Here is a 16299-nt window from a genome sequence, read left to right as displayed (position 1 = left end):
GGGGGGGTGGGGGGCACACAATTTTTTTTCTCCAACAAACTGAGAGTAGAAATCGTCTCGTAATGAGCCCCGAGAGAGAATAGCTAGAGCGTGAGAAGGAAAAGAAATTTATACAATTCCGATAGAATTGCTGAGAGCGAGATAGAAAGCCAATTCCGATGACCTAGATTCACTACCCGGGGGCCGATGAACCTCGCTGATTCCATGGCGAATGTTGCGCAATTGTTATTGGCACGAGTTATCAATACGGTTGAAATTGTATTTGAGGAAAACGAGATTGCGGAAAAGGGAATTAATGGAGCGAGATTTTTTTTTTTAAACGAGCAGATGGCATTCCGAGGACGTACGAGGGCGGGTTTGCATCTGCCTAGCGACTACAGCTGTCGGTGGCAGATGCAGTTCCCCCGGGCGTTTCGCAGATGGCGATTTTTCAGGAGTCGAAAATTGAAAAAAGAAAACGGTTTTTAGCCCTTCCGCCCTCGTTTTCGGATTTCGATGGCCAGGCGGGGGCTGTCCAACGTGGGATGCACTCAAGGTAATTGGGGAGAGAGAGGGGACGATCTCTCTGTCAATGCTGGCGGTTAACCCCGGAATTTATTATCTTCAAAGTTGAGTTGGAAATTTAGACGCTTGGAAAGCCCTTTCTTCGAACTGATCTCATGGCTTAATTTCGCGTATCGATTCACTTGATTTTTCTAACATGTTTTACGCGGCATTCGCACGCATTGATAGAACGGTCGTTTTATTTCCACCCTCAGAGACTTGTTACCTTGAATAAAACAAATAAAATTTATCAAATAACCTCGGGGATCAGCATTAATTGAAAATGACAAGTCGAATTCCAATTGCTTCGTCGTCTGAGTGCCCTTAATTCATTTGACTGATTTTAGTTGAGATTTTTTCACTGAATTATTAAGTTTTTTATTTTATCAATTACGACCGATGTTGCGCCACGCTGTTGACAGTGCCCGTAGAATTGAAAATATCAATTTACATGTTGTGATAATGCGGTGCAGTGAAAAAGGGGGATGCCTCGTTGTTCACGAGTTGAGTGATTAACGTCGCATCGTCCTCGTTCGTTGTAATCGCTATTATTCCCCAAAAATTATCCCAGAAAGAAACAAGAAACCACCTCTCGTAGTCGTGTTCGTGTTTTTTTTTCCTGTTGGTAGTAATTTCTTATGAATACGTAGTTGAGAATTATTAACGAAGGATATCTCTTTGATAAATCGTGCTGTAACACGATAAATCTTGGAATGTGTTCACACAAAGGCACGCTTTACTATTTTAATCATGACTAATAGTAGATCTGTGATTCGTACGACCGATCCTCTCTTAAATTTTCCACAAAGTGATTATACGAGGGAACAAAGTGCTCGGGTTTTATTTTCATTTTTCAGTTTTCCCATTGGCACGCGGGGAAGACAGTACACCTTCACTTTAACATCTACACAATGCATTTACCTGTCTTTATTTTAAATGTTCTTCGCGCTTTTGATTTATCACTCTGATATTCATCCCAAGGGTCGATCGCTCGTGCGTTAACAATTCATAATGAGTAATTCATGTGCGTGACGTACAGTGTGTGAATCACATTTACCATTTTTTTTTTCGCTAAATCAGAGTATCGAATATCCACTACGTTGTGCCATTTTATTATTTTCGTAATTCGTCTTGCATGCCACGCTTCCTTCGGTAGTGTAATTTTTTTTTACTCTTAACTCATTCTCAAGCGTACGCGTGCACAACTCACGAAATCGAGTGATTTTATGGCTTTAACTGACGATGTTTTCACTGGATTTTGAGGGATTTCGTGAGTCGCTGTACACGCCTGCACTCAATGATATATTATATAAAAAAAACATTATTTTTCACTAACCCACGTGTACATAACTCGCTTCTTTGTTCGTAACGCATATACATCAAATGTTTGATTAACTCGATTCACTTTATTATATACCTGATATTGATAATGCATATGTTTTCTCACATATGTACATGAATGGGAGCAAAAACAATCCATATTATTTATTGACCTTTAATTATGGTACATTATGTTACAACTCTATGATGATGATAAAAAAAGAACATTCTTCAACCTAAATAATTTTAATGAACACAACGATAAAGAAGTTATCATGTTGTAATTCTGGTGATATTGTAACTGTTATCATCACTTTTTTTTTTCTCACTCTTGTCACTTGTGTATTCATGTCATATTCCATGTTTTTCATTCTGTTCAATGTACCTTGTATTTTTTGAATATCCCGAGTGTTTAGGGGGTTTGAAGAGAATTTATTGATGAAGACGAATGCTGATTGCACTCGGGGGCCCGGCGATCGGGACATTTTCCCGTGTCGTTGGGGCCTCCAGTGGTTTTTGGAGACAGAAGAGAGAAGAATGAAGAGAGAAGAGCTTCGTCGAGCGCACTTTGCGTTCGGCGATCGTCCAGGGGATTTTGTTCACCAGTTTTTGGGGCATTTAATGTCTGCTTGCCCTTTGCAAGCAGAATTTCATGCCCCCTTCGCATCTGTCGTCCGGTGGTCATCAGGTAATTGGTAAAAAGGTATACAGGTGACACTTTTCATTATTTACATGATTATCTGGTATTTTATATGCAACTGTTGATGATTTTTATGTGCAATTTACTGATTTATTGTTGACCATTTTTTGTGATATTTATCGTAAATTACAAATTGGAGTGGCAGTTTTTCACCCTGAGGTCATCGAATCACACTCATTGGTAATACGAATGTGTTCTTGACTCATCGCTGAAATATCACTTCACTTTGTTAATTGCATTATTTTCTCTGACATTTACTCAATTGTGTTTAGCTCGTAAGATCGTTATGCCTTTTAAAGTTGTGAATGAGTTTATGAAAGAGAGAGAGAGGGGGCGATTGTGTGCTGATTCGTGCGGGTGAATGCAGTTTTTTATTCTGAGAATGTCATTGTCGACACGTGTGAGGTTTCACCTCAAGGTCTATTCATTCAACGTCGGTTTTTGTCGATGTTTCAAGTTTTTTTTTTCAGATTTTTGCTGAAGCCTCTTTATTTATTTCCAGGGGAACTTGAGGAGAGATTACTGCTGCAATTTTTTGCGCTAATCTTTTCTGCAAGAACTTTTTGGTAAATGAGAGAGGCGATTTTTTTGGGTTTTTTTTTTTAGTTTACTTGTTCTTCAGCAGGAAAGTGCTTCTTTTGAAATTTTTTCGAAAGTCAACGGATGTTTAAGAAGATTGAGAAGAGGAAGTTCGAGGGCTTCTTCAGTCATTGCAGCATTTGAGGGTCTCCTTTTTTCCTGTCGGGTTTGTTGACAATTCTGCATTCAATCACCTCGGGAACTTTTTATTCTTGGGGAGATTTTATGTGGAGTTGGGGGAGAATCGAGACGTTGAAGTGCGTAAATGGGTGGAGAAATGACGATCATCGGAGTGAGCCTCGTGGGGAGGGGAAGACTATACTTTTTTTAGTCTTCTCTGAACTCGAGGGGGAGCTAATTGCTGGTTGTCCTCATCAAATTTAATGGTAATGTATTGGTAACATGGTAAAGGTTTCAATTGTCTATTTTTACGATGATAAATTGTTTAGAATAAGGATTCATTGATTGAATGATTGTTGATTTATTACTTGTGAATATTGAATATTGTTGTGAGTGGATGGAGATTTTTATGTATTTATCGTGTGATAATTGAAATTCTTCGCAGCTTTGTGAACATTTTATCTTCAATTATCTGATGTCAAAGTTCGAAGCCACATTGAATGCCGTTTTATTCGATAGTCGACAGAATTTTGGACACCAGTTGAATTGAAAACCGAATCCATGTTTTTTTTTCAGATTTGTAAACATTTTATTTTTCATTCTCTAGTGTCAAAGTTCGAGGGCACATTGACTGCTATTTCCTTCACTGTTTTCTGCAATTTTGAACACTAGAGATGAATTGAAAAGACACTTCATCAACAATTAACCGCATTTTTTCAACATTTTGCATTTTTTTTAGGTGAACAATTTTTATCAACGAATTTTTCAATGTCTTCATTTATCAATTTTTTTTGCAGTCGAAATCGCGAAAATTTTACGTGCCTCATCCATATATATTTGCATATTCCAGCTCTCTGTCATATTTTTCCCTTCGGGGGCTCGCAATTTCCATTATCACCATGAATTTACCCTTTCAGCAGGTGTTTCAACAGAATTTATGAATGATTGACTCAAAACAAAGAAGATTACCACAGAAGTCCAACGCCAAGAAAGTAAAAAATAAAAAAGGTAATTTAAAAAGTCGTAAGTATTATTTTCTTGAGCGTTGTATCGGCGCTCAAGAAGCCTCTCATTACTACTATTGAAATTATCTCCTGTACATTCAACTGCAATATATATCCCTCAAATTCCCACGCACCCCAGTCCCTCCCCCTCTAAATGTCCACATTTTTTTAAAAATACGCTGAAAATTTTGTATTCCAACTGTTGAGATTACTTTTCAGCCTCCCCCAGACGCTAATGAATCAATTCCCCGGGGTGAATGTGAGTGCGAATGCAATCAGAATAAATTTCCAGTAATTGAACACCACGATCGATCGATGGAAAATGCCTGATAAATCTCTTATCGTTCCTTTCTCATGGCCAGAGCAATGGACGAGTCAGGGGTCTGTCTCCCATTTTCCTCGACTGAATCATGCCTTCAAATTATTGCAAAACTCTTTTCCAAGTGCACGTGGAGGCTTTCTTCGTGTACCTGGAAGAGTAGTTCTCCATTCCGAATGTCTGACGAGTGCAACTGGCATTTTCCCTTTGACGTTCTCTCTCCTGTCGCTTGACGTCCACTACTGGGAAGAGGCCACATCACTGGATATTCCACCGGCATTTTCTCACCCGAGATTTCACCGTCGCACCTCTGGGAATTTCCCGACGTTCCATGGGAAAAAGACACTGTCAACGAATTCTCCATTTCATCCGAGAACTCTACATCACGTCAAATGTAATGTACAATATTCATTTATTACTCGTTATTTTGGCATTTACATTAACGTTTTAAGTTGATTTTACATGGTGATGTAGAGTTCTCAGTCGAAAATTCCCTTTTCACCGTTGAATAATACAATTTCGCTGCATTTGGTTAACACCCACTTTTCGTACTTGTATGAGACATTGCGCAAGGCGATGTGTACCGCCAAACGCAGCTGAATTATCGGTTTCAATCACTTCCCCCCCTCGGTAATAATTTAATAAAACGAAGTAATTATCACACGAAGCCGCTTAAACCGATTCAAATCTAATGTAATAAAACCTGAGGTATTTTCTTGTCTTTCAACCACAATTACCGTTAATATGCTATTAAAGATATCCATTTCAAGTAATAAAATAAATAGAGTTAACCAGGCATGCGTTGCAGTGATGTCCAACAAATTTTTGTTATCTTAGTTTATTCATTTTTTTTTTCTTTTCAAAACGGCACAATTTATTCGTGATTCGCGAGTGGGGGGAAATGAAATCCAATGATAATGTATCACATGTAACTGATGTTAAATAAATCAAACCAATGATAATTCATGAATTACGCTCTCTTGTGCTATTCACTTGCGAACCGCTGAATAAATCTCCAGTTACCCAATTACCCTCTGTGTCAATTCCCACAAAGTCACTGAATAAAAATTAACCGAGTTGAATGAGGAAAAATATAAGATTGAAGCAATGCTGTTCCAAGTAGTGTCTCACTCACTCTCTCGGCTCTTGAAAAATCACACCCAGTTGCTTTTTCCAGCCTCGCATGTGTGGGAAATGCCAAATCTGGCGTGCAATCGTTGCGGTCGGATTTACAAAAGATACAGCTCACTGCGACGTCATCAGAGGGTTGAGTGTGGCAAGGAGCCAACGATTAAGTGTACCATGTGTCCATACAAAGTTTATTACACTTCTACGATGACTTTGCATATGATCAACGTACATGGATTCAAAGTCAGCAAGTAGATGATTACCTGCAGCTCTGATGAAAGCCGTCAAAAGCATTTTGAGATTTTTTTTCCATTCGAAAAATAGAATGAATTTGTCGAGTTTGTCATTTCGTTAATGCAATGTTGATCGGACCCAATCGATCGATCGGGGATTTGCTCAGAGCTGGATGTATGAAATAATCGTTTCACTCGCTTCATTACTCTGTAATTACTCCTCATCGCCTGGAATCTCGCCACCATGACCTTCACTGACTGGAAAAAATCGATGGATAGAAAGAGAAATATTGAATAAATACGAATTTACCAAGAGCAAATGATTTTATTCTTCATCAATTCACCTGCCCTCCCCGAGCTTTTCAGGTCCATCATCGCTTCTAACACTGGGCAATACATCGACTGGAGGTCGTTGCGCATTTTCATTGGCTAGATTTTGTTCGATTGATCATCAGAGATACTAACGGGGGGACATCCCAGGACAACTCCACCAGCCAAGATCCTAGATCGTCTCTCAATTCAATAATTGGCTTGATTTTTTTTTTTTTCAATCACAAGATACTTAGTCTCTGATCTTTGCCGATGGAAGTCGGGATGACGCACCTCGGGCTTTTCTGTTCTATTGGTATACTTTTTTTTTTTTTAATTATGAGATAATTAAAGGTTTTGTAAATCTCTCGGGGGGTCTTTGGTATATAATAAATGGTCGGGTTTTCAATCAGATTATTTGTTGGAATAGAGTTTTGATATTAGTTGGAATTATCCTCGGGGTGATTTGTTACTGGTGGATGCTTCCAGCTGGCGGTACCAGAGATCCAGTCAACAGTCATCCAATGGCTGATTATCGAAGGCTCGTATGCCCGAGCTGTGGAAGAAGCTACAAATATCGAGGTGGCTTGATACGACACATCACAGAGTGTCTAGCTGGGGATAATCATTCAACCCCACCTACAACACCACTTGTCCAGCTACGCAATCAACTCACAGTCAAGGACGTAAGAGTCCTCTATAAATTTTGGAAACGATAGAGTCATTTTTTTAAAAATCATTAATTATTCATTGTGATCGGAGGTAATTAGACACCAGGTGGGTTCGACCGTTGCTTTTTTGTGAAGATTAGAGTAGCATCAGTTCATTCAGATGGAGAATTATTGATGAATAAACAATCATTCAAAGTAATCGGGGTAATTTATTTCATGATTATAACCAGTCTTGTGTGAATGAGGGATGAGTGCATTTTTATGGAGCTGAGAGAGGACCACAAGGAGGCATCTTTTACGTTGGGTTGGACTCATCAAAGAATAATGTACAAAAGTTTAAACTAATACGGAAATATTGAAATTTTTACATTTGGGACAGCATGTAAATAACAGCCTGGATTATTTGAGACTCTGCACAGAGTATCTGAGATACAATGTCTAGAATTCATGTTCAAAGTTGGATAATGAGGCATTAGAAATTGTGAGAGTGCAGAGTCCTCAGAAAATATTTTGAAGCTTCAATGAATAATGCTAGTGCACTGATTGAATGATTTAATTACTGTTGAGGCTTCGCAACTATTGACGCCGTTCGTCAACTGTTAACCAATGTTGTGAATAATTGAGAAGCCTCGTTAAGAGTAATTAAAGCAGAAGTGATGCAAAACGATTTAATTCACTTTCGTTGGCGGTTTTCGTTGAATATCTCGGAATTTAAGGGAGATAGAGACATTTTTATAAGGACCTTTTTCGTAGAGCAAAATGAGAGCTACAAAAAAGTTCCAGTGGAAAATTTCTATATCTCTCTTAGATTCGGAGATATTCCTCAAAAACTCAGGAGTTGAGTTGAAAAACGTTTTTACCGCTTCGCTAATGAATTTTATGATGAATTTCTATCAGTGCGGGAAAAAATCATTGGGTTGTAATAATCATTGGGCTTTTCTAATTAGCTTTTGTTTATCGTGGGTTTAGTGTGATTGAACGCGCGCTTTCGGCAACAATTGTTCGTGAAAACTGCGGTGAAATGAGCGGCGCGTGAACTCATATGTAAAAGACTCCTCCCTGTGTGATTACAGCGAGTCCCGGTGTTGTGGAGGTCGTTGGTTCACCCGGTGAGCTGCGTTTTAGGTGTGTCATGTGTGGACGTGGCTATCGTTCTCGTTCCTCACTGACTCGTCACTCAAGGTACGAGTGCGGTGGGCTTGGATCACGCTACACCTTCACCTGTACGTTGTGTGGAAAATACTTCTGTCGTCCGGATCATCTCAAGCAGCACATCCTCAATATTCATGGTGGCACTGTGACTAAATAGTCATTGGGGGGCAGAGAAGAGCCTTGGTTCAAGTCGATTTTGACTACTGGCCAGTTTTCAATTAATATCTCGGAATCTGAGGGAGATAGCAAAATCTTTGTCAAGATCTTTTTTGTAGAGCAAATTGAAGGCTGCAAAAAAGGTCATTACGAATATTTCGTTATCTTCCTTAGATTTGGAGATATTTCTCAAAAACTGAACTCAAGCCTAAATAGACTTGAACGGTTTTGTTGTTTCTCTACTGAATTGGTGACAAAATAAATTGCTCAGGGGGAAAAGTCAATTTCAGTTCGAAATCGAACGATTGATGAAAAACATCTCAAAACTTGGGACAGATATCGAGTAAACATTTTTGCAATTGCAATTTGCAAAAAAAAAAGAATTCAGGAAAATTTCGAAATATCGTGTAGATCATTAAGAAACTGAAGTTGAGTTTTCCCTATTCTCTCCCAAATTATTCTTGGAAACGAGACAAATCTCAGAACCAAAGAGATTCACTAAAATCTAGAATAACCAACTGCCAAAAGAAGATGCCAAATATAACGTTTGATATATAATTTTATAATCGGATTGTTGACTAGTTGAGAGTTTAAACAAAGTCTAGATGAATACGAACAATTCAGGGGAATTTTCTACAACGAGATACTATATTTATGCTATGATATACCAGTTGAATCTGGAATTTTGAAAAGGCAATTGCAATGAAATTCTGGTCGACGATGTACAGTAACTTTTCTACTGTTTTTTAAATAATGAAACTGACTTTGTGAAGTTGAATTTTGTGACTAAATAAATTTATTGAACTCGAAACCTCTTCTTTCATTAAATTCTCCCCTTCCCCCTTCCTCCAGGTGAATTCCAGTTGAAAAAGACACCAAAGAACTGAACTCCAACTAAACAACAGAAGATGATCCACTAAAAAATACAAATGAATGAAAATCGAGACTCCCAGGAAAACTCGATAGCCAAATTCCCCAAACAAATTAGAAGACTCATTAATTAGTTACCGCAATTGATCGTCTTACTTTGCATTATTATCGTTGGCCTGCTTGTGATAGAGACTCTCCCCGTCCCCAGTTCTCCAATCACCCCTGACGCTCGCCTTCTCTTTAAATTCCAGATTACGATTTTTCAGTCAATCACTGGTCGTTACCAGACAGAAGGACGCGATACCGTCGTGGACACTTTCCGTGTCCCCGTTGTGGTAGAAATTACACAGCAGCAAACAACATGTCACGACACCTGAAGTACGAGTGTGGAAAAGAGCCGAGATTCAAGTGTCCATACTGTGGATCAAGATCAAAACAGCGTACTAACACCTACAGGCACATACGCCTCCGCCACCCTGGCTTGCGTGTTTACTTTGTAGAAGTGTGAACAAGTCAATTAAAAGTCACTTTATACGAAAAGAAACTGGTCTCTGGAATGACAATTAAACCCCATCATTCCCCGTTATTCCAGACCAAGCAGGGTTGAGCGAGTTTAATATATTAATTTCCCCATTTCTGTATGTGCTTTCAGACCCCCTGGCACCGAGTTGGCACTGCCAGGTGTGTGGTAAATCGTATAAACACCGAAGATGCCTGTGGAGACATCAGAAATTCAGTTGCGGTAAAACAAAGAGATTCCAGTGTTTCTATTGTCCCTACGTGACACACGTCAAGTGTAACACATATTCACACATAAGAAGGGCTCACGAGGGTCTGGAGGTGCGTTGCATCGACCTGGGTACCAATGTCTAAACCAAATGTACCATTACTGACATTACACATGTCGCAATTCACTATTATCTGGAGAATAAAGACGATTGGAGAAGAATGACTACCGCAATATACCATAGTGTTCCTTTTGAAGGATTTGCATTCATCCATCTCCTGGATTTCAGTATTTTACAGGTTTTACATCTGCACGAAAGCACGTTGTGAAGAAACCCATGAGAGTTGACGAGTTATTGGAACCCTCACTTGCCAGCGAGTTTAAATATTAATCCCCCCATTTCTGTATGTGTTTTCAGACCCCCTGGTACCAAGTTGGCACTGCCAGGTGTGTGGTAAATCGTATAAACACCGAAGATGCCTGTGGAGACATCAGAAATTCAATTGCGGTAAAATGAAGAGGTTCCAGTGTTTCTATTGTCCCTATGTAACGCACTACAGGTTTAGCACATATTCTCACATAAGAAGGGCCCACGAGGGCCTGGAGGTGCGTTGCATCGACCTGGGTACCAATGTCTAAGCCAAATGTACATAACTGACATTACGTTTGTCGAAATTCATTATTTTGTGGAAAATAAAGACGATTGGAGATGAATGAATAGCATAATGTGTCGTAATGTTCCTTTTGAATGAAAGATCAATGGATAGATCACTCTGTGGATTTTGCATTCATCCATTCCCTGGATTTCTGTATTTTACAGGTCTTGGCCGAAGCCCCATGGCCCGAAGAAGGACCCACGAGGGTCTGGAGATCCGTTGCATCGACCTGGGTACCAACTCCTAAACCAAATCAGTAGCGAAATGGTTAAACGGTTTAAGTCGATTTTGACTATTCGTGAGTTATCAATGAATATCTCGCAATCTAAGGCAGATAGCAAAATTTCTGTTATGACCTTTTTGGTAGAGCACATTGAGAGCTTCAAAAAAAATATATATGGAAATTTCGCTATTTCCCTTAGATTTGGAGATATTCATCGAAAACTCAGCTAAGAGCTAAGTCGACTTGAACCGTCTGACCACTTCGCTACTGAAATGTACATTACTGACATTACGCTTGTCGAAATTCATTATTTTGTGGAAGGTAAAGACGATTGGAGAAAAATGAATACCACAATGTGCCAGTGTTCCTTTGAATGAAAGATCAATGGATAGATCATTCAGAGGATTTTGCATTCATCCATCTCCTGGATTTCTGTATTTTACAGGTTTTACGTCTGCACGAAAGCTCATGTTCTGAAGAAACACACGAGGGTTGATGAATTATTGGAACCCTCACTTGCGAGTGAGTTTAAATATTAATCCCCCCATTTCTGTATGTGTTTTCAGACCCCCTGGTACCAAGTTGGGACTGCCAGGTATGTGGTAAATCATATAAACTCCGAAAAAGCCTTCGGAGACATCAGAAATTCAACTGCGGTAAAATGAAGAGGTTCCAGTGCTTCTATTGTCCCTATGTAACACACATCAAGTGTAGCACATATTCTCACATAAGAAGGGCCCACGAGGGTCTGGAGGTCCGTTGCATCGACCTGGAGGCGTTTGACTGAACCAAATGTACATTACTGACACATACACATGTAAAAGTTCATTATTTTGTGGAAAATAAAGGCGATTGGAGACAATGCATGTCATATTGTACCATAATATTCCTTTCGAGTGAGAGATAAGGCGACAGAGCACTCAAGGGATTTTACATTTATCTATCTCCTGGACTTCTGTATTTTCCAGATGCTCTACAAGACCCTACATTCTGAAGAAACATGAGGTCCACGTGTTATTGGAACCCCCACGTGCCCTCAAGAACCCCAAACCCTTCGAGCGAGTTTAAATATTAATCCCCTCATTTCTGTATGTGTTTTCAGACCCCCTGGCACCAAGTTGGGACTGCCAGGTGTGTGGTAAATCCTATAAACTTCGAAGATGCCTGTGGAGACATCAGAAATTCATTTGCGGTAAAACAAAGAGGTTCCGGTGTTTCTATTGTCCCTATGTAACGCACTACAAGTGTAGCACATATTCTCACATACGAAGGGCTCACGAGGGTCTGGAGGTTCGTTGCATCGACTTGGGACCAATGCCCGAACCAAATGTACATTACTGACATTACACTTGTCGCAATTCGTTATTTTGTGGAGAATAAAGACGATTGGAGAAGAATGAATACAACATGTGCCATAATGTTTCTTTTGAATGAAAGGTCAATCGACATATCACTCACAGGATTTTACGTTCATTCATCCCCTGGATTTCTGTATTTTACAGGTCACACATGAGGTCGACGGGTTATTGGAGCCCTCACGTGCCTTCAACAATCCCAATCCCTTCGCACGAGTTTGAATATTAATGTTGGATTTCGTGGATCGAAATCGAGATGTTATTGAATAAACTTTACACATTAAAAAAAAAAAAATTCTAAGAGAATTAGACTTTAGAGAGAAAAAATTTCCGCTTCACCCAGTCTGAAGAATTTTATACTCGACACATTTCAGTGTCACCACATAAAATTCTTCAGACTGAGGTTCTTAAAACTGTGACTAATGTGTATTACGTGACGACCGCATGACGGGGGACTACGAATACTATGAACAAAACAGAACAAAGAGAAAATGCGTTCCAAGTGGTCCAACTGGTCCTTATTTTTCTGAAGTTAGTCTCCGCCAGCCGGGATTAGAGTAAAGATCGAGACGTCCAATTCAGTAGCGAAGTGGTAAAACGCTACAAGTGAATTTTGACTATCGACCAGTTTTCAATGAATATCTCAGAATCTAAGGGAGATAGCAAAATTTTCGTTATAACCTTTTTTGTAGAGTCAATTGAGAGCTACAACAAATGTTATTACGAAAATTTCGCTATCTCCCTTAGAGTCCGAAATATTCCTGAAAAACTCAACTGGGAGATAAGTCGACTTCGCTACTGAATTAAATTCACAGAGTTACTAATTCAATTCGACCTATAAAAACCAATAATTAATCCCCTCATTTCTGTATGTGTTTTCAGATCTCCTGCCGCCAAGTTGGCACTGTAACATATGTGGTAAATCGTATAAACACCGAAGATGCCTGTGGAGACATCAGAAATTCAATTGCGGTAAAATGAAGAGATTCCAGTGTTTCTATTGTCCCTACGTGACACGGATCAAGTATAGCACATATTCGCACATAAGAAAGTCTCACGAGGGTCTGGAGGTCCGATGCATCGACCTGGGGGCCAATGCCTGAGCCAAATGTACATTACTGATCCATACAGTTGTAAAAAAATCGTTATTTATGGAGGTAATTCATTATTTTGTGGAGAATAAAGACATAATGTGCCATAATGTTCCTTCGAAATGAACGATCGATCGATAGAACCCTCTGAGAATTTTGCATTCATCCATCCCCTGGATTTCTGTATTTTCCAGATTCTCGGCAAGACCTCCGCAAGATCGCTTCTAACGGGTTTGAATATTAATTCCCCCATTTCTGAATGTGTTTTCAGATCCCCTGGCACCGGGTTGGCACTGTCAGGGATGTGGTAAATCGTATAAACTCCGAAGAGGCCTTTGGAGACACCAGAAATTCAATTGCGGTAAACCAAAGAGGTTCCAGTGTTTCTATTGTCCCTACGTGACACACATGAGGTATAGCACATATTCTCACATAAGAAGGGCTCACGAGGGCCTGGAGGTGCGTTGGATCGACCTGGGGGCCGATGCCTAAACCAAATGTATATTAGTCACACCTGGACTTGATGTAATTTATTATTTATGGAGACAATTCATTATTTTCTGAAGAATAAAGGCAATTGGAGGAGAATGAATCCCTTGATGTCACGAAACGAAACACCATTTTCTGTATTTCATTTCATTACTGAGACAATTCATTATTTTGTGGGGAATAAAGACGATCGGGGTAGAATGTGATATAATGTTCCTTTCGAATGAAAGATCAATCGATAGAACACTCACAGGATTTTACATTCATCCATTTTATGGATTTATGCAGGAAACATGAGGGTTGACGAGTGATTAGAATCCTCACATGCGAGCGAGTTTAAGTACTAATCTCCACATTTATGTATCTGTTTTCAGACCCCCTGGCATCAATTGGCACTGCCAGGTATTTGGTAAATCATATAAACAGCGAAGAGGCCGCTGAAGACATCAGAAATTCAGTAGCGAAGGGGTAAACTGGGTTAACTCGATTTTGACTTTTGGTCAGTTTCTGATGAATATCTCAGAATCCAAGAGAGATGGCAAAATTTTGCTCATGACCTTTTTTATAAATCTCAATTGGCTCTACAGAAAAGGTCATGACAAAAATTTTTCTATCTCTTTTAGATTCCGAGATATTCGTCAAAAACTGGCCAATAGTCGAAATCGACTTGTCTCGGTTTACCACTTCGCCGCTGAATTCAATTGCGGTAAATTGAACAGGTTCCAGTATTTCTATTCTGTAGCAAAGTGGTAAACTACGGTTACCTCAATTTTTTAAAAATTCTTCTATTGCTTGAATCTAAAATTCCCTCAAACACTTAAATTAAATCAAATTCTTCAACTCCCTTAAAAAACTTTTTTTTTTGCATTTCCCCTAATTTACGACTTCCCTACAGTATTGTCCCTACGTAACACACACCAAGTATACCACATATTCCCACTCAGACAATTCATTATTCCCCGGAGAATGAAGACGATCGAAGAAGAATGAATTCATAATGTACCATAATGTTCCTTCCGAATGAGCCATCACCCGATAAACCACTCGCAGGATTTTCCATTCATCCATTTCCTGGATTTCTGTATTTTCCAGATCCCCTGGGGGTGCCGAACGACCCAGCGCGACAGTACGTCTGCATCTACTGCAAGACGGCTTACACGAAGCCCCACATTCTCAAGAAGCACATGAGATCCACCTGCTACTGGAACCCCCACTCGCGCGCCTTCAAGAACCCCAAGCCCTTCCCCTGCACCCAGTGTTCCGCGAGTTTCAAGCATCAGGCCCTGCTGACGCGCCACATGAACGTCGACTGCGGGAGAATTCACAGATGCAACAAGTGTTTCGCTACATTCAATCACTTGAACAGCCTCCAGAAGCACAAGGCCAGATGTGATGGATAATGATAATCCCCGAGCAATAAATATTTATGACAGTTAGTGGTCTCCTTTATTCCGATGTTGAAGCATGCAATTTCCCCATTTTGCATTCAATTAAATTAACTGTTCTTCGTCAACCGTTTGAATGACTGCTGTCACGTTGTTTGTTACAGTAGAACGGTGGATCAACCCCTGTAACAACGATAAAAAGTGTCTAGATCCGCCTGAACTCTCGGAGCACGAGAGGAATCGTTCAATCAATCAGCGATCAGTGGCTGGCAAAACGATAACCGGAAATGATTATAACTGTCGGAGGTGTGGGGCGAGTTACAACAGAATGTCAAATCTCAGAGCACACGTGCGCGATGACTGTGGTAGGGTGCATCAGTGCGAGGACTGCAGGGCCATATTCAAACAGAGAAGTGGACTCTATCATCACAGAAAACGATGCAGAATGTTGAAGACCTTTAATCCACCCAAATTTTTGTAAAAGTAAATAAATGTCAGCCCTAATGTCAATCAGTTCCGAAATATTTGTGGTCCATTAATCTGATGATTGCACTAACTGAATCAATTTTTGGGTGGTATTCTGGTGATTGGGAATTAACCGGAGACTTTGATGGATGTTCCAGGGGCTTTGAATGTCAATAGATACGGCGGAGACGGGTCCCATCGTTTTAAGATGGACTTCTTGAATCTCTTTGCGATGATGAGTGTCATGTCACGTGAATCCCCCTTCATCTGCGAACTATGTGGCGACGGTTTCAAGAAGAAAGACCTACGCCAAGTGCATCAGCTGCTGTGTGGAGCCATTTTTCGAATCCTGGGGAACTCGATATTATACACAAACGCTCTTGTCCCAAAAATCGAGATAATCTCTGAATTATGATCTGTGCATTACAATTTTTTTTATAATTTTTGGTTAATAAAGAGAATTATAATGGGAAATCTGTTCCGGAGGACTCTTTCATTGCGCTCTGAAGCTGATGTCGATGAAGTGTTGATTTATTTTTTTTAGAGAAACTTTGGCATATTTTTTCGACTTCTAGGGAACTTGCTGTATACAAACGACGCAGTTGTCATTCCGGAAAATCGAAATAATCTCAGAATTCTAATCTGTGCATTACATTACGATTTTTTAAGAATTTTTGGTTATTAAAGAGAATTATAATGGGAAAATTATGCGCGATGACTCTTTCATTGGACTGTGAAGCTAATGTCGATGAAGTGTTGATTTTTTTTTAGAGAGGTTTTGGCATCTTTTTTCGACTTCTAGGG

The 16299-nt window shown here is 39.7% G+C and overlaps 1 protein-coding gene across 50 annotated transcripts in view; it reads left to right on the top strand.

Moving 5' to 3' along the window:
* Positions 1-16299, top strand: part of LOC107036283 (longitudinals lacking protein) — a 131114-nt gene that overhangs the window by 10230 nt on the left and 104585 nt on the right. The window contains exon 7 of one of the 50 annotated variants that reach the window (XM_015254153.2): positions 12948-13183. The exons of 48 other annotated variants lie outside the window; for them this stretch is intronic. In XM_015254153.2, the coding sequence (XP_015109639.1) occupies positions 12948-13168 (221 nt within the window). In that variant the 3' untranslated portion in view covers positions 13169-13183. Of the gene's footprint in view, positions 1-5762; positions 6250-12947; positions 13184-16299 lie in introns of those variants that run through there. One more of the 50 variants, XM_015254156.2, reaches the window with a different exon arrangement.

The sequence above is a fragment of the Diachasma alloeum genome, unplaced genomic scaffold (assembly GCF_001412515.2).
Source record: "Diachasma alloeum isolate Michigan unplaced genomic scaffold, Dall2.0 Dall_scaffold_00208, whole genome shotgun sequence".
Taxonomy (NCBI): Eukaryota; Metazoa; Arthropoda; class Insecta; order Hymenoptera; family Braconidae; genus Diachasma; species Diachasma alloeum.
The sequence above is the reverse complement of the archived record's forward strand: the minus strand, read 5'-3'. Positions and strand labels throughout refer to the sequence as shown.